The sequence below is a fragment of the Scyliorhinus torazame genome, chromosome 17 (genome assembly GCF_047496885.1).
Source record: "Scyliorhinus torazame isolate Kashiwa2021f chromosome 17, sScyTor2.1, whole genome shotgun sequence".
Classification (NCBI taxonomy): Eukaryota; Metazoa; Chordata; class Chondrichthyes; order Carcharhiniformes; family Scyliorhinidae; genus Scyliorhinus; species Scyliorhinus torazame.
The window spans coordinates 64,491,345-64,513,744 of record NC_092723.1 but is presented as its reverse complement, the minus strand read 5'-3'; the positions used below and the strand labels follow the sequence as shown (position 1 = coordinate 64,513,744).

The 22,400-nt window shown below is 43.7% G+C and overlaps 1 protein-coding gene across 8 annotated transcripts in view; it reads right to left on the bottom strand.

Annotated features, from left to right (window-relative positions):
- Positions 1-22,400, bottom strand: part of LOC140393916 (homeodomain-interacting protein kinase 1-like) — a 152,891-nt gene that overhangs the window by 108,952 nt on the left and 21,539 nt on the right. For 5 of the 8 annotated variants that reach the window (XM_072480553.1, XM_072480551.1, XM_072480554.1 and 2 more), the window contains exons 4-6: positions 21,788-21,831; positions 20,395-20,535; positions 18,113-19,205 (exon numbers count right to left, since the gene is read on the bottom strand). In XM_072480553.1, coding sequence (XP_072336654.1) covers positions 18,113-19,205; positions 20,395-20,455 — 1,154 coding nt within the window. In that variant the 5' untranslated portion in view covers positions 20,456-20,535; positions 21,788-21,831. Of the gene's footprint in view, positions 1-18,112; positions 19,206-20,394; positions 20,550-21,787; positions 21,832-22,400 lie in introns of those variants that run through there. The other 3 variants (XM_072480556.1, XM_072480552.1, XM_072480555.1) reach the window with 3 other exon arrangements.

Below are 22,400 nucleotides of genomic sequence, written 5' to 3'. Positions count from 1 at the left end.
AATAGGACACAAGAATTTCCACTACTAGTAACATCTTCCATTGCCCTCGGTTTAGACATTTAGTGAAGTGACGCCTTAAGAATATGTGGTGTGCATACATACTTCTCCTTTCTGCTCTTCATGTCAGGCACCCACAAATTAAGAGAGAGGCACAAACTTGCACATATTTGCAGCACTAATTGCTCATTTCAAATAGAAGCACAGAAATGTCTGCTTGTATAATCAGTTGAGAGTATGGGAATAGGTAGGCAGCAGAGGGAAAGGGACTGAAAAGAAGCTGAAGTATAGGGTTAGGGCATAGCACGACATTCAATTGGTGTCAGAATGGGTGCTAACTTTTGGAAAAATAGGAAAAGTGCTCCATTCCTGAGCATCTACACATTTATTTACTGCCACTGATCAGTCAACTGATGTTCAATAATGGCCGAGTCCATGTGAAGTAAAATCTACCATGCCAATAAAGCTTCTACAATGCGAGGTGTGGATTGATAGCAAGGTCTCTGTTTACTGTTCATTTTAAGAGATAACAGATCAAATGGAATTGCAGTGATTTCTAAGGGATCAATTTAGTACAACATAATTTGAAGCATTTGGCAAACTGCAGGCTAGACCAGCTAGTAGGTGGCAGTTACTGAAATCAGCAATGAGTGCACCAATACTCACAAATAACACCTAAGAGAGGAAACTACGCTGCCAACACTCCACCAAGCCCTATTCGCAGGCCTTTGCCGATGCTTCTCTAAGAAGGTGTAGCATAGCCTGGAGAAAACTTCCAGTTTTCCACACCACTAGATTAACTGGTCTTCCTGTAAGAATGTAGCTATGGTGGATTAACCAGTTAAGAGATCGGTCACGTTCTCCATGCCGAACAGCAGCAACCCGATATGCTGCACATGTTTTAATTTGGTAAGATTCAAAACAATTTATCATACAAGACAGCTCAGTTATGAACAGGAAAAATAATGGATAAATAGAACAGTCACTCAGATTGCTCCAGCCCTGGTTTGAGACTGATACTGATCTTTTGAAGATGAGCAGCAACAAGTCTCAATATATTAGATGATCAATAACACCATTTTTTTTAAGTCACTTTAGTTTACAAAATGACTGCATTTCACTGGGTACCTGGATTTTTCAGAATTCTACTAAAATACCCTCCCAATTTTAATCTTGAAAACACACCGCTCCATGGTTAGTTACATTAAATAAACACACACAAACACACACAGTCCAAAGATGTGCAGGTTAGGTGGATTGGCCATGATAAATTGCCCTTAGTGTCCAAAATTGCCCTTACTGTTGGATGGGGTTACTGGGTTATGGGGATAGGGTGGAAGTGTTGACCTTGGGTAGGGTGCTCTTTCCAAGAGCCGGTGCAGACTCGATGGGCCGAATGGCCTCCTTCTGTACTGTAAATTCTATGATAATCTATGATATATATACATAAAATCTAAATGGGGAATGAAATGCTCTCCAGGCAGCTAACAGGAACTGGTGAAACAAGGAGACACAGAATTAAAATAAAGGAAAAGCAGCAGAATAAATGGGCCAATGAGAGGAGAGCGAAGAGAAGTTCACAGATTGGCTCAGGATTGGGTCAGCTATTATCTTCTGCCATTGCTCATCATCTTGGATGCCAATGGACATGCAGCAACTGTGGAGACCCCAGTCCATATCATGGAAGGAGGAGGGGAGAAAGGAGATGGTGGTGGACACAGGAAAAAGCAAAGAAACTTGATTTCAGCTTGTGAATTTAAATAATATCCAATCAAACATTACATTTCCAATGTAGGATACAAGTAGGCAGCACATTTAATAAAAATGTTTTGCTCTTGTTGATTTTATTCCAAGCCCCCATGACAGTAGCAGAGAAAGCATTGGATCCAAGTAAATATGTACACATTACCAGACAAATATTTCAAAATGTACAAAAACAGGAACATAAAGTCAAATACCAGTGCAGGGCAGCAAGACACTCATGTAGTAACTGCATCACAGGATGGGAGGGTTCAGATTTAGGATTTCTCAACAAGCTTATTTCAAATTACGTATTTTGCAGAAATGGGCAATATACATCCTAAATGAGCTCAAAAACAGCATTTGTTGTGGCCTGAGCACAAGTCAAATAGTGTAAGGTACTGAGAGGCAAAGAATAACCAAGACAAAAAAAGTTCTTCATTGATATTTTAGCTAAGTGCAATGCAACCTATTTTGGAGTTTGTTTATGATCAGTTACATTCAGGATGCGGCTCAAAGTGGTGTTCAGAACATAGCTGTGCAAAAATGCTATTTATAGTGCAAAACAATATCACCAAGAGAAAACCATAATTTCTGTTTGCCTACTTCTGCCATTTGGTTTTGGTAATATGCAGTTAAGTTAGCAAAAAAATGTACACTTATATACACATATAAACATACTTGTTTTACCACATCTAATAATGTCATGATTTTGTCAAACGTTAGAATGCCACAAGAAATATTAACAGATTTCAACACCAGTACACACAGAACTATAGGGTGGCGACACAGATTTGGGTCAATATCACTAAATCTTGCTTTCAACCACTTCGCTTCAGAATGACTCCACCCTCGCTTATCAAATTGCTCTCAGAGCATGTCCCCTGTTCAAGCATCCGCAACTTTATCCCCAAAGTTCTCTCCTCAGATCCCATCCTCATCTACTTATTGTCCCTTTGGCTTCATTATTAGAAAACATGAGGCTCGATTCCACACAAACTAGGACATCTACCACTCTGCCATGTCTCACAACCATTGCCCCTGCTGTTAAGACTGTTTGCCCAACATCATCTTCAATGAGCTCAAATTTTCTTCTTTCAGCTTCTCCCATTTTACTGGGGATCTACACAATGCTGGTTGATCACCCATCGCCATCTACTCCGGTAAGTCACCTGTTCTTCGTCCAACCCTGCTGCGTTTAAGTCCCTCGTCATCGCCTCATTCCATCTGGTATCAGGTCTTCCTCCTTGAAACATTGCAGGAGGCTATTCAGCCCATCGAGTTTCCACCAACCCTTCAAAAGACCACCCTACCTAGGCCCAATCTCCGACCTATTCCTGCAACCCCACCCAAGGGGCAATTTAGCATGGCCAATCCACCTAACAAGCACATCTTTGGACTGTGGGAGGAACCCAGAGCAACCGGAAGAAAACCACGCAGACACAGGGAGAATGTGCAAATTCCACACAGTCACTCGAGGTCGGAATCGAACCAGAGTCCCTGGCGATGTGAGCAGCTGTGCTAACTACTGTCAAATAGCGTAAGGTACTGAGGGGCAAAGAATAACCAAGACAAAAAAAGTTCTTCATTGATATTTTAGCTAAGTGCAATGCAACCTATTTTGGAATTTGTTTATGATCAGTTACATGCCTGCTCCTGGCAGTTCCCCTCACCACACCTCTCCCTCTCTCTCTCCGTAACAGATGACCATACCATTTCAACTTCTTCTTGGCTACTTTCTTCCATGCTTCTACAAATTTCACTGACCCCCTGATGCGCTGGTTCTTTATTTTGTCATTTCTTGGTACTCCACACATCCATCTCATCATCTATATCTCATTAGTATCCAGTCATTGTTTCTCTCTTCTTGATGTTGCTCAAGTTGCTACACTATATGTCAAGGCCAATCACACTTGTAGATTCTTCCTTCAGTTTCAGCAATACTTTACTTTCACATAAAATGCCACTGTGATTTTTCCAATTACTCCAACCGGAGCTAATCCGATGCTGAATTCGTATTTTCATACTTCTATCTTCTGCCACCAGATCCCAGCTATAAGGGCAGCACGGTAGCATTGTGGATAGCACAATTGCTTCACAGCTCCAGGGTCCCAGGTTCGAATCCGGCTTGGGTCACTGTCTGTGCGGAGTCTGCACATCCTCCCAGTGTGTGCGTGGGTTTCCTCCGGGTGCTCCGGTTTTCTCCCACAGTCCAAAGATGTGCAGGTTAGGTGGATTGGCCATGATAAATTGCCCTTAGTGTTGGGTGGGGTTACTGGGTGATGGGGATAGGGTGGAAGTGTGGACCTTGGGTATGGTGCTCTTTCCAAGAGCCGGTGCAGACTCGATGGGCCAAATGGCCTCCTTCTGCACTGTAAATTCTATGATACCATATAATAATAATTTTGGCACAAGTAGGCTTACATTTACACTGCAATGAAGTTACTGTGAAAATCCCCTAGTTGCCACATTCCGGCACCTGTTCGGGTACACAGAGAGAATTCAAAATGTCCAATTCACCTAACAGCACTTCTTTCAGGACTTGTGGGAGGAAACAGGAGCACCGGAGGAAACCCCCGCAGACACAGGGAGGACGCGCAGTCTCTGCACAGACAGTGACCCAAGCCAGGAATCAAACCTGGGACCCTGGCGCTGTGAAGCAATAGTGCTAACCACTGTGCTGCCATGCCACCCGAGCTACAAATATGAGCTACAAATATCTCCAGTTAAATAATGCGAAACAATGTTAATTGTCTTAGGGGCCCCATGAACTCTGTGCCTGTGATTTATTCCATAGCCCTGCAAAGTCACTGTCTCAAGTTAAAGCAGGCAATTCAGAACAGTCTCTCCATCACAAAGATTGTCCACTTCCACACTGTAACTAACAACTGCTTCAACCTACCGGCTGCCGAGACTCTTATCCATCTCATTATCTTCTGACTCAACTATTTCAATGCTTACCAACTAGCTCCAACATAAATTGCTTATATTTATATAGCACTTTTAATGTAATGAAACATCCCAAAAGATTTCACAGGAGCATTATAAAATAAATTACACTGAGCTACATAAGGATATTAGGTCAGATGACCAAAAACTTGGTCAAAGAAGTGTCTTAAAGGACTCAAGTGTGATAGAGAGGCAAAGAGGTGTATGGAGGGAATTACAGAGCTAGGAGCTAGGAACTTACACAAGGGTCACCAATGGTGGAGCAATTATGATTGGGAATGCATAACTTCAACTTATCCACAAGTCTGCCGCCTGTATCCTATCCTACACCACGTCCTATCACATGCTACTTTAAAAAAAAAATGTATTAAAGGTTTCACAAAATATCAACAACAAAATGTAAAAGGAACCCAATAAAATAAAAGTAAATTAAATACAAAACAAAACAAAACAACCCAGTGCCCCCCTAAACATAAATAATATATTAACACCCGCCAAAACACATAGCAAACAAAGCAAATATATACACCCCCTCAGATCCCCCAATATAGACAAACAAAAATAAAATAGAACCCCCCCCCGGGTTGCAGCTGCTGCTGACCATTGTCTACCGTTCTGCCAGGAAGTCCAAGAACGGTTGCCACCGCCTGAAGAACCCTTGCACCGATCCCCTTAAGGCAAATTTCCCTCTCCAATTTAATAAACCCCGCCATATCGTTGATCCAGGATTCCACGCTTGGGGGCCTCGCATCCTTCCACTGAAGAAGAATCCTTCGCCGGGCTACCAGGGACGCAAAGGCCAGAATACGGGCCTCTTTTGCCTCCTGCACTCCCAGCTCCTCTGCAACCCCAAATATTGTGAGCCCTCAGCCCGGTTTGACCCTGGATCCTACCACCCTCGACACCGTCCTCGCTACGCCCGTCCAAAATTCCTCCAGCGCTGGGCATGCCCAGAACATATGGGTGTGGTTTGCTGGGCTCCCTGAGCACCTAACACACCTGTCCTCTCCCCCCAAAAACCGGCTCATCCTTGTCCCGGTCATGTATGCCCTGTGCAGCACCTTAAACTGTATGAGGCTGAGCCTTGTGCACGAAGAGGAAGAGTTCACCCTCCCTAGGGCATCTGCCCATGTCCCCTCCTCAATCTCCTCCCCCAACTCCTCCTCCCACTTACCTTTCAGCACCTCCATCGAGGCCTCCTCCTCCTCCTGTATCACCTGGTATGTTGCCGAGATTTTCCCCTCTCCAACCCACGCCCCCGAGAGCACCCTGTCCTGTGGCGACAGCAGCGGGAATTCCACCACTTGCCGCCTGGCAAACGCCCTTCTCTGTAGATACCTAAAGGCGTTTCCCGGGGGGAGCCCGTATTTCTCATCCAGCTCACCCAGGCTCGCGAACTTCCCATCCACAAACAGGTCTCCCAACCTTCTTATCCCTGCCCTGTGCTACCCCGAAAAGCCTCCATCTATTCTCCTTGGGACAAACCGGTGGTTCCCCTGTATCGGGGTCCACACCGAGGCCCCTACTTCCCCCATGTGCCGCCTCCATTGCCCCCAAATTTTGAGGACAGCTGCCACCACCAGGCTCATGGTTTCCTCATTGGAGGGAGCGGCAGCGGCGCCGTTGCCAGCGCCTCCAGACTCGTACCCTCACAAGACGCCGTCTCCAGCCTCTTCCATGCCGCCTCCATCACCCACTTGCGCACCATCGCCGCATTGGCGGCCCAGTAGTACCCACAGAGGTTGGGCAGCGCCAGCACCCCCCCCATCCCTACTCCGCTCCAGGAACACCCTTCTCACCCTCGGAGTCCCTCACGCCCACACAAACCCCGTTATACTCCTGTTGACCCGCCTAAAGAAGGCCTTCGGGATAAGAATGGGGAGGCACTGGAACAGGAACAAAAACCTTCGGAGCACCGTCATCTTGACCGACTACACCCTACCCACCAGGGAAAGCGGCAACGCGTCCCACCTCTTAAACTCCTCCTCCATTTGCTCCACCAGCCTCGTGAAATTAAGTCTATGCAGGGGCCCCCAGCTCTTGGCCACCTGGACCCCCAAAAACCTGAAGCTCCTCCCCACCCTTTTTAGTGGGAGCTCACCAATCCCCCTCTCCTGGTCCCCTGGGCGAACCACAAACAACTCGCTCTTCCCCATGTTGAGCTTGTACCCTGAGAAATCCCCAAACTCCGTGAGGATCCTCATTACCTCCGGCATTTCCCCCCACTGGGTCCGCCACATATAGCAGCAAGTCGTCCACATAGAGCGACACCCTATGCTCCTCCCCACCCCGCACCAGGCCCCTCCAGTTCCTCAACTCCCTCAGTGCCATAGCCAGGGGTTCAATCGCCAGCGCAAAGAGTAGGGGGGACAAGGGACACCCCTGCCTCGTCCTCGATGCAACTGAAAGTACTCCGACCTCTTGTTCGTGGCCACTTGCCATCGGGAACTCGTACAATAGCCTAACCCACCTGATGAACACCTCCCCAAACCCAAACTTCTTCAGCACCTCCCACAAGTACCCTCACTGTAGCCCATCGAAGGCCTTCTCCGCGTCCATCGCTGCCACTATCTCCACCTCCCCCTCCCTCGCCGGCATCATTACAACGTTCAGGAGCCTCCGCACATTCCCGTTCAACTGCCTCCCCTTCACGAACCCAGTCTGGTCTTCGTGGATGACCTGCGGCACACAATCCTCAATTCTCGTGGCTAAGACCTTCGCCAGCACCTTGGCATCTACATTTAACAATGAAATCGGCCTGTAAGACCCACACTGCAAGGGATCGTTGTCCCGCTTCAGGATCAAGGTGATCAGTGCCCGGGACATCGTCGGGAGCAAGGCCCCCCCCCCTCCCTTGCCTCATTGAAGGTCCTAACCAGCAACGGGCCCAACAGGTCCACATATGTTTTGTAAAATTCGACCCGGTGCCTTCCCCGCCTGCATGCTCCCTATCTCTTTGACCAGCTCCTCCAACCCAATCGGGGCCCCTAATCCCGCCACCATTTCCTCCCCCACCTTTGGGAAGTTCAGTTGGTCCAGAAAGCGGCCCATCCCTCCATCCTCCAGTGGGGGCTCGGACCGATACAGTTCCTCATAAAAGTCCCTGAAGACCCCATTGATGCCAACCCCACTCCGCATCACCCCCCCCCCCCATTCTTAATTCCTCCAATCTCCCTAGCTGCATCCCGCTTCCGAAGCTGATGCGCCAGCATCCGACTTGCCTTTTCCCCATATTCATAAATCGCCCCCTGGGCCTTTTCTCCACTGCGCCTCCGCCTTCCTGGTGTCAACAGGTCGAATTCGGCCTGGAGGCTACGCCTCTCCCTCAACAGTCCCTCCTCCGGCACCTCCGCATACCTCCTGTCTACCCTCACCATCACCCCCACCAGCCTCTCTCTCTGCTCTCTCCTCTCCTTGAGAGCCCTAATGGAGATCAGCTCTCCGCTAACCACCGCCTTCAGCGCCTCCCAGACCATCCCCACTCGGACCTCCCCGTTATCGTTGGCCCCCAGGTATCTCTCTATGCTTCTTCGGACCCGCTCGCTCACCTCCTCGTCCGCCAACAGCCCCACCTCCAAGCGCCACAACGGGCGCTGGTCCCTCTCCTCCCCCAGCTCTAAGTCTACCCAATGCAGGGCGTGATCCGAAATGGCTATCGCCGAGTACTCGGTATCCTCTACTTTCGCAATCAGCGCCCTGCTCATAACAAAAAAGTCGATCCGGGAATAAGATTTTCCCTAGCCCCCAGCCATGCAAATCTCCAAGGGTCCACCCCTCCCATCTAGTCCATAACCCCCCTCAGCACTTTAGCAGCCGCCGGCCTCCTACCCGTCCTAGACCTGGAGCGATCCAGTGCCGGATCCAACACCGTATTAAAGTCCCCCCCATTATCAGGCCCCCCACGTCCAAGTCCGGGATCCGACCCAACATGCGCCGCATAAAACCCGCATCGTCCCAGTTCGGGGCGTACATGTTGACCAGCACCACCCTTTCCCCTTGCAGCTTACCACTTACCATTACGTACCTGCCGCCATTGTCTGTCACAATGCTCGACGCCTCGAACGACACCCTCTTTCCCACCAAGATTGCCCCGATTTTTGGCACCCAGCCCCGAATGAAACACCTGGCCTACCCACCCCTTCCTCAATCTTACCTGGTCTGCCACCTTCAGGTGTGTCTCCTGGAGCATGACCACATCCGCCTTCAGCCCTTTCAGGTGTGTGAACACCCGGGCCCGCTTAACCGGCCCGTTCAGCCCACTTACGCTCCAGGTTAGCAGCCGGATCAGGGGCTACCCGCCCCCCTCCCCCGCCGACTTGCCATAACCCCTCCTCGGCCAGCCACGCGCCCCATGCCCCCCCCCCCCCGCCCGCGTCGGTTTGTTAGCCTTGGGGCCTCCTCGCCAGCACTCTATGGGCCCCTTCCAGCTCCAGGGGCCCCTGGAAGGACCCCACTCCCATCAGCGAGTTTAACATGGAGACCACATAGGCCCCCACGTCTGATCCCTCCAGTCCCTCTGCGAGGCCCAGGAACCGCAGATTCTTCCGCCTCGACCAATTTTCCATCTCCTTGAACCGTTCCTGCCATTTCTTCTGGAGCACCTCATGCGCCTCCACCTTTACTGCTAGGCCCAAGATCTCGTCCTCGTTATCTGAGATCTTTTGTCGGACCTCGCAGATCACCACCCCCTGGGCCGTTTGGGTCTCCAGCAGCTTATCAATAGAAGCCTTCATCGGCTCCAGCAGATCCGCTTTGAGCTCCCTGAAGCAGCGCTGGATAACCTCTTGCTGCTCCTGCGCCCACTGCATCCACGCTGCCTCGTCCCCGCCCACCACCATCTTGCTCGTCTTCCCTTGCACTTTCTTTGGCTTCACCACCACTTTTTTTAGTCGCCCCGCTCCTGGTCCAAGTCATACACTGTCGGGGGAATGTTCCCACACCGGGAAATGTCGAAAAAATGCCGTTTGGGGACCCTGAAAAGAGCCCAAAAGTCCGCTCCAAGCAGGAGCTGCCGAACGTGCGACTTAGCTCCGCATTGCCGCAACCGGAAGTCTATCACATGCTACTTGACCTACACCAGCTTCAAATCCTCCAACACCTTCATTAAAATTTCACACCACCATTTAAATTCTTTAATAGCCTCCACTCTCCTTATTTCTGTGCATCCTCCAGCGCTACACACCCATGCCCGACCCACCAAGCACCTCCCGGCTCTTGGATCTTTACTTTGTGATAGTGGTTCAATCACAGAGGCCAATACTTGGATTTCCCCTCGCTGTTTCACTTCCCACTCCTTTAAGTCTATCCCTAAAAACCACAGCATCTACCTTTACCTGATTATGCCCCTCAGATACTTTGCAGCATTTTTCTATGAGAAATGCATTGGACAAGCTACTGTGCCAAATATAAAAATGTAAACATTCATATTTAGGACTTGCACTGAGAACCAATTTCCAAACTTGTTTAATGTTACAGTTCTTCCAAAATCGCTGTTCATAAAAATTAAAAAATTGTGTTAATTTAGTTTACAAAAAGGACCAGTTATCCACTGGTCAGCTTTCACTTCAACTGTATGTGTGTTTGGCTCTTTCTAGACTTTTAACAAATCTACTAATACATCTTACACATGTTTTACGGTCAAAATTACTTTCAAAAAGTTGATTGCAAACTTAACCTTGATCAAATGTTTCACACAAATATAATTATTGTTACTAAAAATAGCTTGCTTGGTGTATTTGTTCAGTACTTTTTCAGTGTAAAAAGGGACAGAGCTTGCAAATGACAATTTCTCGCATGTTTTGTGAATAGCTCATTTTTGTGTCAATCATAATTATACACACATAGGGCAGCACGGTGGCGCAGTGGGTTAGCCCTGCCGCCTCACGGCGCCGAGGACCCAGGTTCGATCCCGGCTCTGGGTCACTGCCCATGTGGAGTTTGCACATTCTCCCCGTGTTTGCGTGGGTTTTTCCCCTACAACCCAAAGATGTGCAGGCTAGGTGGATTGGCCCTGCTAAATTGGCCCTTAATTGGAAAAAATGAATTGGGTACTCTAAATTTATATATATTTTTTTTAAATTATACGCACATCAAGCTGTGAATCTGGTAACTTGGGTGTCTTTAGCCAATGGATGAGCTGTACTGTATCTAATATTAATATTTGACTCAGTTACTGCTGGTATCTATTTTTTGCGAGTCTATAATTTTTCTCGCCTAATCAATTTTTAAAAATTGAATAGTTGTGCGTCTCAGCTATTAGAGAGTTGTTCACATTAGAATAACATTTTGTGTAAGCTTTTTCCAGTGAATTAGGAATCACAAGTGTCACGTGAGAGTGCCTTTAAGAATTGGATGCTGAAGAAATGTACCTTTAACAGATGAAGCTGATCATATTACTGAAGTGATGTCACAGGGGGGGGAACTGAGCTCACTTCTGCTTTTGGTTTCAGTTTGAGAAAGCAGCTTGGGTGTGTCTGTGTGTTTCCAGAGAGCTGCAGGAAGAAAAGCAAAGTGCTGGAGCTTAAGTCAACCAAGCGGATATATCTCTGCCATCTAACAGAAAATATATATATTCTGTGACCTGGTGTGTTACTGTTTTGAAGGTTTGAAGCCTTTTGGATGTTTGAAGGAACATTCTGAGGGATTATTTAGTGTTGTATTATTTTCGGGGTTATCTTTGAAGTGAGGGGTGTTAAGGGATCCAATGTTTATTTAAAAGGTTAAGTTGAGTTCATGGAATAAACATTGTTTTGTGTTAAAAACCACATGTCCATAATTGTAATATCACACCTGGGGAACAAACCGTGTGCTTCAAAAGCAACAATCCATTGAAGGGGAGGTTGGTTGAACACCATGATACATTTTGGGGTTCTGAAAACACCTCACCCATAACACAAGGTAAATTAAGAGAATACCTGCATTTTGCTGACTGCATACAAGAACTTTATGACTTTAATGAGGACTTTCTGAAAACTATCAAACTAATTTACTCCCAAAACGGAGTCACCAGACAACTTAGAATATTTCACCCCCCCCCAAAGAGGACCGCAATGAGGATGGAAAGAAAAATAAACCAATCGATACAAGTTTATAGTTTCCCGGAGTTCTATTTAAATGGATGATTCTTAAATGTGCAACTCTGTACTTTTTTTTTTAAAACTAAGTTTTCAGGGTGTTAATTTTACAAGAACTAGGTAGCTGTATGATAATCCAATGTAATGGAAAGTACAAGACCACGAAAAACTATGACCTCAAAACATACTTGCTCAAACAAACACGGCATACAGGATGAAGTGTTGCAAACGCAGACTTTCCTGCATGACTCAGAGTACAAGCTTCATTTCCAGTCATCACTTTCTTGGTCATACACTCCAAAAAAACCCTGAAACTTAAACAAATCTGTAATTGATTGTCTTGGGTTACAGGTTGGCCACTTGTATGCCCTGTATTACATACTAATACATTAGAATGTCTCAATGCAAATAGTGTACACTTATACATTAGAATGTCTCAATGCAAATAGTGCATACAGAATCAAAAAACAGCAAATAATTCCCTGCGCTAGAAGGAAATACAAAGTCTGCGTTTCATTATAACGTCACCTGTCTAAAACGAAGAGCTACTAAATCTTAGTGCCATACATTTTTAGATAAATTTAAATAATTACAAATTAACTGTATATTTAGGAGACCTGAAATAACTATCGCTTTCTCAGAAAGCACCCAAATTACCCCTAAAGACAATTATTTCTAAACTGTAAAAGACTGCTTAGATTGGCAACAAGGCCACCATTTTACACATACTATTCTACAAAAAGCAGCTTCCTAATGGTACTGTTTGAGGAATCGAAGCCAAATCTATATAAATGCAAATTGTACTCCTGGCGTATTACAGGAAATTGACATGATAACATCTTTAATACCAACCTGAAGAAACAACAAGCAGATTTGGCCTTAGTTTATCATTTCAGTTGAAGGGCATTACCCTCAATAATTTAGCACCCCTTCAGTATCCTGCTGGAAGCTCAGCGACTATCTGCTTACATCCAACAGTAGTGCTCAGACATAATTTTCTGACAGAGCCACCACCAGGTCTAGGCTGATATTCAGTTAATGAGAAAACTCTGGCCTATTTGCCTATCTAACAATAACCACCATCAAAAATATAATTCATTGTGTTCAGTACTTGAGATATTTTGACAGGAATGGAAGCATTAAAAACGCAAGTATTTAATTTTTTTCATGGGTGTAGGCAGAGATCTAGCCAAATGCAAGTATGCAGAATAAGACCACTCATGGACCTCGGTATTGCAATGGATCAGCGAATGTAGTTCCTGCTGCTTCCAACAGAACGGAGCATGCTGCAAGACAAATTTGGCAGGAAAACTGTGCTTATTGGTACAACACCCTGGGCTAGGGTGCAGTCAATTCAAGCCCCCCTTGACTCATGTCGCAACACAAGTGAATTAACCAATAATCCTTAGAAAAGTGCCCAAGTCTTCAAGCCCTTGGCTTCCCAATAATTACAGTCACCAGGTTTGTAAATGTAAACACAATTAACTAAATAGGCAGCAAATGCAACTGGTTAACTATCATCAAATTCCTAATTCCCCCACTTTAACTTGCCCCGCACCATCTACACACACATGACAAACAGAGAGGAGGAAAGGGGTAAAATTATAAGTAAAAGGAAAGAGTCTTTGTTCAGATGGTGGTTTCTAGCACACCTTCCTTTACAGGAAGCCTACAGGTAAAAGTCTCCATTTGCAGCCTGTAATGGTCTTCCCTGACTATTCATTCATTCACGTTTTCTGCAAAGTCAGAAATACAGCAATTATACAGCTTTCCTGGAGAAAATGAAGAGAGAGAATGAGCATGTCCTTGTCACTGTGTCTAAGACTCAACTGCTCCAGAGGTCTCTAAGAATCATCCCACTGGGACTGGCTCCAATAACCACCTGTTACCAGGCAGACCACCATTGGCCACCAGCCAATCTTCGAACAGAGTCTCACACTCTCTGGTGCCAAAACGTCTTGAGGTCTCCCATTCAAAACTAGCAAAGTATCCTCTCCTGTAACTTCTGAATTCCTCACTCCTCTCTGTTGCTTGACTTAAAGGCACATGTCCATTAATCATCCATGGACCAAAAACGATAGCGACAAAATAAAAGGGGAAACAAGAGAGTAAACAGGAAGGACCCTTACATTCTATAGTTACTGCAAAATATTAAACAGTCAAATTGGAAAGAATTCTACAGACTATCAATTCTAAAAGTATTTGGATGGCTACAGTCAGTCAGAAAATGACAGCCTACCAGCAGAACATACAGACCGCTTTAAATAACTGCATTTGGACACTCAAAATAAAGTAAAGATTTGCAATTTACACATTAATTGGAAACGCCACAAGACATCCTACCGTAGTTGTTAATTCAGGTGGCTACTCTGTGTCGCTCACTGAAGTAAATCATTATATGCAAATCTGAACTGTGAGCTTGTGTTCCCTGTTCACCTATGAGGAGTATGATCTAGAATTTTAATCTTGTCCTTGTTAAACATCTAACTACTGACTTTTCCAGATGTTGAGATTGAAGGTTGGGGGGAGGGGAAGAAAGAGAGTGATGGCTGTGGCTGTCACTGGATTTTGATTGCTAAGAAAAGTTCTGGAAAAATTAGGACATCATGTCTATGCATAGCACTAAACTACCTCAGCTTAGCTAAACTGCCATAAATCATGGGGCAAATCTTGGACTTTTGCCTTTTTAAAGGTTGAGTATATCAGGGGTCATTTACCAACTCAGCCAAAAGGTTAACGCTGAAGCTCTTCACAAATAAAAAACAACAGACTACATGCACATCTAGTTTGTATCAACGTTTACCCTCCACAAGATCAAATTGTTCTAATCACGTTTATCCACCCTTTTTTCATATCCGTTAACTCCTTTTCCTTCATCCGCATATTCAATCTAATCTTTCATGTTGACATAGTTTCTGTCTGAATCAGTAACCTTGGAAATTAATTCCCCAACTTTACAACCTCATGTAAAGAAGTTTTTCTGATACCATTTTCAAATCTAATACATTCAATTTTGATTCCATTATTCCCTGTTCTTGATCCCTCAACCACTGGAAACAACATAAATACATGAGTACACGTCTATCTATTCTGCATTAGTCTTTTATAATTAAAAAAAACCTTCTATTATATCAGCCTGTAATTTGCATTGATATAAATGACCTAACCCTGGGTGTACAGGGCATAATCTGAAATTTCCAGACTCTAAACCTGTTGCTACCTGTGAGGAGGATAGTTTTAGACTTCAAGATGTAGACTTTGGAATAGGACACCTGGCAGATGGAATTTAATGCAGAAAAATGTTCAGTGATATTTTGGTTGCAAGAACAAGGAACGGCAATATAGAATAACAGATACAATTCTAAAGGTAGTGCAGGAGCAGAGACTTGGGGATATATGTGCACAAATTGTTGAAGGTGGCCGGGTACGTTGAAAGTGGGGTAGTACAGCAAGAAAGTTATGGTCAACCTTTTATAAATCATTGGTATAGCCTCAACTGGAATACTGTGTCCAATTCTGGACATAATGCTATAGTCTGGATATGACAGCATTGAAGAGGGTAGAGAAAGAGAAAGGATTTGAGACACCTCAATTCCGAGAATAGATTAGCAAAGCTGGGCTGTACTTTTGGAGAACATAAGGCGATATTAACAATCATGAAGGGCCCAGAGTGGAAATGGAGAAATTGTTCTCACTAGGAGAAAGGTCAAGAACTGGAGGACACAGATTAGAGTAATTGGCAAAAGAACCAAAGATGACATTGGGACATTTTTAAAAACAAACAGCGGCTGGTTTGGATCTGTAATGCACTGCATGAAAATGTGGCAGAGGCAGATTCAAGTTGTGGCTTTCAAAAGAGAATTATCCAAAGAGAAAAGAATTGTAGGGCTGGGGGAAAAGGTAGGGGATTGGGACTAGCTGAACTGCTCTTACAGAAATCAGGCCCAAATATGATGGGTCGAACATCGTCCTTCTATACTGTAATCATTCTATGATTCTACAAAACCAATTTTTCAAGTGTTTATATTGTTGTATTACCTCACACCAGGCAACATGCTAGTGAATCGGTATGGTGTTCTCTCTAAAGCTTAAATATCCCTAATTGATTTGGTAGGAAAAATGTGACAATAAAGTAAGGCTCCATGTTATAAGCCGCTCCATTTTAATCAAATCACATTAGTCAATGATTATCATAGTTGATGCCCAATGTTTATCTTATTCCGGAGTTTAGTATACAGCATTCAGCTTCATGGTCTGCATTTGTGTCAAGTTTTTTTAAATTGCAGAATTTCTTTACGGTCGGAGTATACTGGTATATTTGTTTGCAGGAAATTTAACCGACCAAAACAGCTCAAAGTTTTACCTTACATTGCAGGATAAAACTATCAGTGCAAATCCTTGGCAGAAAGCAATGAAGAAACAAATACTTCCCCAGGCGAACATAATGGACAGCATGAATGAACAAATAAATGCCCTAAATGTAGTCAAATTACATATATATTTTAAAAATTGCGTAGTTGAACCTTGAGCAGCATATGCATACATTTTACTTAATTATGATTGGGAAGGAAAAGATATCAATTGTGTGAACACAGAAAAATACAAAGTGAGACATCAAGTACTTTTCTTCGCTTCAGCCTTCCTCCCCATGCCCGACATACTTTGCAACATGAACCAGTGAACATATTGTACACTTCAGGCTATTATCTTGAACTTGCTACAACTTACAACATTTCTGAAAGAGAAATCACTTAATGAGTGACTCCAATTGGTCTATAATCCTGATAAAATGCATTCATTGAACAGCTTAATCCTTTATAAACATGCAACCTATTTCACATAATAATGAAAACAATACATGCAAATATTGCTTTTTCTTTATGGTTAAATTTCCAATTGCACATGCGGACAAGCCCTCAAAAATTAACTGGTTCGTACAATTCGCACCCCAAGAATGTAATGTATAGGGCAGCAAGTTGGCGCAGTGGTGAACACTGCTGCCTCACAGCACCGAGGACCCGGGTTCGATCCCGGCCCCGGGTCACTGTCCCGTGTGGAGTTTGCACATTCTCCCAGTGTCTGTGGGGGTCTCACCCCACAACCCAAAGATGCACAGGGTAGGTGGATTGGCCATGCCAAATTACCCCTTAATTGGAAAAAAATTGGGTACTTTAAATTTTAAAAAATAATGGAATGTACAGACATTTTAGAAGAGAACATGTGCTGGGAGTTATTTTCCCTCTTCTGATAGCAGAGAGAATTTAACCACTTTAGAATGAAATCAGACACTGCATCATTGTACAGAAAACGTGGGAACAATTTCTCTTAATTTCCGTTGATATTCCCATTTCCCTCCTTTTCAGATTTCTGTACATAGCAACAGCACTGCAAAACTCATCTGGGAGATGGGAATCTTCACAAAAACCTGGAGGACCTCAGAGGGAAATATCAGGTGGGTAAAATGACCAAATCGTTATATTCAAAATGAATGAGGCATTGCTGAGTGGCAGCAGAGCAGAAAACCCTCCAGAAAACCACATCCAAATCAAATAGGCACCAACTGTATCCATGGATGGCTGAAACATACTGCTACAAAAATTTTGTAGTTGGCCATGTTCTTTTGCAAAATAAAACCCATTATTGAATCTTAATCTGGTATTCTTTGACGAAACACCAGGTCGAATTTGATCTAATGTGGTTAGTGCAAAGACAGCCTAATGAGCTGATTATTACGGAGTTGATCAAACAAACTAACAAGCACGGTTGTTTTTGCCCAAAACAAGAGTATTTTAAAACCAAACGGCAACTTTGAAATGGGTATGGATAATGGCCAACACCTTTTGGTTGATATTAGTGACTCTCAATGTGAATCTGGATGTTTTAAGTGGTGGAGACTGTATTTGCTTTGTCAGCAATCTTTTCCCTACTCAACAACTATTTTCATTTCTACTTAGTTGTTCCACTAATGAGGTCATAAGTTTGATCGCAACACTCCTCACTCTGAAGTCATCCCAATGTAAAGGGGAAAGAAACATGAATTTTTCTGCCAAAAGGCACTCAGATTGGAGAACCTAATAGTCAATCTCATCTTCAAACCACATTCTTTTAGAGTATACTTTGCCAATGGATAAGATTCATACAGTGGGGTGGAAATGAGGCCAGAGTTAACATAGCCTCAGCTATGTTAATCATCAGAGGTGGGGAACAAGGGGTTTGATGCATGTCCTTAACTCCACTACCCACTCTAACTTAAACTCATCCTTTGTATTTCACAGCAAATTTGTTTAGGAATTGAATTATTACCACAAATAATTCTCAAAACCAATTAAAAGAATTAGAAACTATTTACTGACCTGTAATACCGAGACTGCAAATATGTGGAACAAACTGCTTTTAAAACATGACTTGCTGAACCAAAATCTATGACCTTCACCCTATAGGGTTGACGGGTCGGATCCACCAACATAATGTTCTCTGGTTTCAAATCTGCATGAATTAGGCCAAGGCTCTTTAGTTTCATTAAGGCCGTGGCCACCTGCTGCAGGATGGGTCGTATATACTTCAAGGGCAAAGGGCTGAACTTGTTCTGTTTAAGGAAGTCATACAGGTTCTGTTCCAGCATCTCAAACACCAAACAGGTATGATTCTTATGTTGAAAGCACTCATAGGATCGTACAAAGTTGTAATCGTCAGCATTCTCGGTGCTCAAACGATTTAAAATGCTCACTTCAATCTGCCCCTGACGTGCATAAGAGGGATGATTTTTCAAGATCTTGATCGCTACGATTTCATTGGTACCCCTTTTCCAGCATTTTACCACCTGCCCAAATGTACCACGGCCAAGAAACTCCAAAACCTCATAACTACTGATCACTGAACAAAGTATTTCGTGTTGTACCAGCTGATAATCTCCTTCATAGGTGGAACTGCCATTCTTTGAAGTTACAGTTGATGTGGTGGTGGCAGTCGTTCCCACCGCAGTCCTACCAGTGTTGTTCTGAAGCATCGGAGGTGGGTGTTCCTCAATTATTTGCACACTGCCACTGCTTTCAATCTCCTCACTCTTTCTCTTCAGTCCACATTTTTGATAGGTATCCAACAGAGTGACTGTGCTTCGGCGTGTCAAACTCTGCACGCCGTTGGATGACCCAACAGACAAGGCTGTAGTACAAGCTCCACTGTCGGCACTCAGAACTGGGATTAACCCAGAGTTTGTGGGGAGGTGTAAATTCTGTTCATAAACCACTATGCTGCTTGGTGCCTCATGGGGCAGATTTGTTTGTCCTTGAGTCACTGAAGGATTTCTGCTCTGATTACAATGTTTTGTGGTGCAGCCTTGTCCCGTTACATCCCAGTTGATGGGTTCCACTTTCAATTTCTTCACGCTGCAAAAGGCACTGGACTTTACTGACATTGGTGAAAACACTTGGAGTTGTGAGGCCATACCTGTCAAAAAAAGGCAACCAGTTTATAAAACCTTCCTCGTTAGATACGAGCTCTGCTTATGCACAAACTGTAGATATCACAACACTTCCGGTCAAGTACCGTAACGAATACATCACAGAAAAGTAAAATTCTCAAAACAAATTTTCTTTCTGGTTACAAGCAACCCATTGACCAGACAAAACAGTTAATATGAGTGTGTTTATTCAGAAGACGAACAGAATGGAAGTGTTTACTGTACCGCCTATTAAAAATTGGTAACCGAGAAGTGAAATGCACAAATGTTTGAACATATTCCCAAAATTTACCAAAGTACTTTTAAGAGGTGAACTTTTCCAAAACATGATAAAAGTTAAAATATTTAAATATATTCAGTGTGCTATATACTATTCACTGTCTATTACTCAGCAAATATATTTTGTTTCCAGAAGTTTGCAAATCAAAAAAGATCCTCTCAAGAACCAAAAGTAATTTTCTTAATGAAATATGCAGCACTGATATTCATTCAGCAGAAAATAAATACCTACATACAGGTTTCACACTTTAGTACGAGTTACTTGCAAATCAGAGTCAAACCTATGTATTTTTAACTGGTCTATTAAAATTTTTTAAAAACTCAATTGCGCCTATCACACTAGATATCACTATCTAAAAGTAATATGTGGGGATGTAACATTACGTCATACAGACCAAAATGCCTGATGTTTGGCCTCTGTATGGAGTTCTCAGCTAAGGTAGATTAATAATAATAATTGCTTATTGTCACAAGCAGGCTTCAATAAAGTTACTGTGAAGAGCCCCTAGTCGCCACATTCCGGCGCCTGTTCGGGGAGGCCAGTACGGGAATTGAACCCGCGCTGCTGGCCTTGTTCTGCATTACAAGCCAGCTGTTTAGCCCACTGTGCTAAACCAGCCGACTGAACCGATAGGGTGCTACAACTGATCTAGTGCACTGAAACTACTATGGATAAAACTTAAACAGTGTGCTGTCTCAACCATCATGCATTTTGCTGACAATCAAGCTCCCAGATGAAGGATGGTTACTTAGTTGAGGTGTTATTGCCTTATCAGCATTTGTGGAGTCATAAATCAGCTGCAGTAATATTCTTAGCAGTAAGAAAACTGTACAAAAGAACAGAAGGGAAATCTACAATCTTTTGCTAGATGCGCTATAGAGTAGGATAAGTAGGACCTGTGCAAAACTGAGCTTGTTGATCATACGTTGCAGAGAGGATATAATGGACTTCCAGCATCCTTGGGCAGGGGTTAAAATTCTCCCAATGGCTCCGGCTGGAAAGATCAGTATGCAACTGTCAGGATTGCTGTCTCCCCTCTTCCATTAATCCAGATCCACATGTAAAGAATGGGTGAACTATTAGAAGGATGCCAAATCCTATGGAGCCATATATCCATGTAATAGAAAGGGAGAAAAGTTTCTTGCACCTGTAAAATGTGTTCCTGCTTTATAAAAGTAAATAGTAAGGGACAGCACGGTGGCTAGCACTGCTGTCTCATGGCGCCAAGGACCTGGGTTCAATCCCAGCCCCGGGTCACTGTCATATGGAGTTTGCACATTCTCCCCTATTCTGCGTGGGTCTCACCCCCACAATCCCAAAGATGTGCAGGGTAGGTGGACTGACCATGCTAAATGGACTCTTAATTGGGGAAAAAATGAATTGGGTACTTTAAATTAAAAAATAAACAATAGAAATGCATTTTGTCACCACCTTCCCCATTTCAAAGCAAACATTTGCCATTCCCTCATTCCAGTAACACTTTTTTCATTTTCCAATTAACGTGCAAATTAGCATGGCCTAGCCTGCACATCTGTGCATTGTGGGGGTGCGACCCATGCAGACACGGGGAGAACGTGCAAACTCCACACGGACAGTGACCCAGGGCCGGAATCAAACCCGGGTGCTCGGTGCCCTGATGCAGCAGTATTAACCACTACACCACCGTGCTGCCCTCATTTCAGTAACTCTTGAGGAGACTTCCTACAGTCACCAAATGCTGTACAAAATCTTCAATAATCTAACTCATGGTGAACATTTACTGAGTTACTATATGTTTAGCGTCATTTTCATTGACAATGCATTTACAATACATCCTCAGCACCAGAACATGGTGCAGTCAGTGTAAATGCTGTCTTCATCTGATAAAATGACACAACACAACTGACCAAGCACCCAGGAGTAGAGAGTCATAGTTCCATTCTGCTTAATTTTGGAATCAGTTCTCGTCTTCACATCTAATTCACAGTAATGCATGTTAACTTGGGGAGTGTAAATGCAGTGACTTCAATATGCACTTTCTAATGCATCAAAGGCAGTATCGATACCTTTTCAAAACTCATATTTACATTTAATCAATATTCAAACAACCAGTATTAGAGATAAAGAATAAAGTTAGGTTTGTTAACTTGTGAAAGGGAAAAGCCAATGGAATGTTTTATGGATCTTCGGAATGGGATGATTTAAAATAGGAATGCATGCACATTCGGGAGGCCTGCAAAAGAAAAATATTAGGAGACTTTAACCTTTATACGCATCATGTAGAGTTAACAGCACAGCACAGAAACTTACTTGATTTGTTCAGGATAGTTTCCTAAATGTAGTGCGTCTTCAACCTGACGATTTTCAATAACAAATCAAAAATAGTTAACAATTGTGTCGTGAATGACCATATGGGCAACAGTGACCACATACAAGTGAACTCATCAGGTTAATGGGATAGAAAGGATAATTGTAAAAGTCTAATTTGTAAACTTCGCACTTGAAAGTCTGCACAAGGTTAATCCTGAAGGAATGGCAAACTAACAACTAAAATAGGGTGGGAAAATTTTGTACATTTATAGATCAAGAGTAAAGTCTATTCAGGAAAGCAATTTGTGGATTACAAATCAAGTCCATACTTTTGAAAGGCAAATGGGGAACTTCAGGGTAATATAACCATGTTGTCAGGTCTGTTTTAAACAAAATAAGCTTATAAGGTTGAAACATGACAGGAGCGAAGGTTGGGAGAATTACAGAAAGCAATCACAAAAAGATACGGGGGAGGTAATAAAAAAAGCTTGCAGGTGTTATCGCGGTTGAGTTTCTATTTATTGCAAGAATAAAAGAAAATAAGGAGGTGGGTGCATTAAAATAGATTTAGACAAAAGACTTGCAACACTGAGTCCATGCCCCTTTTAGACTG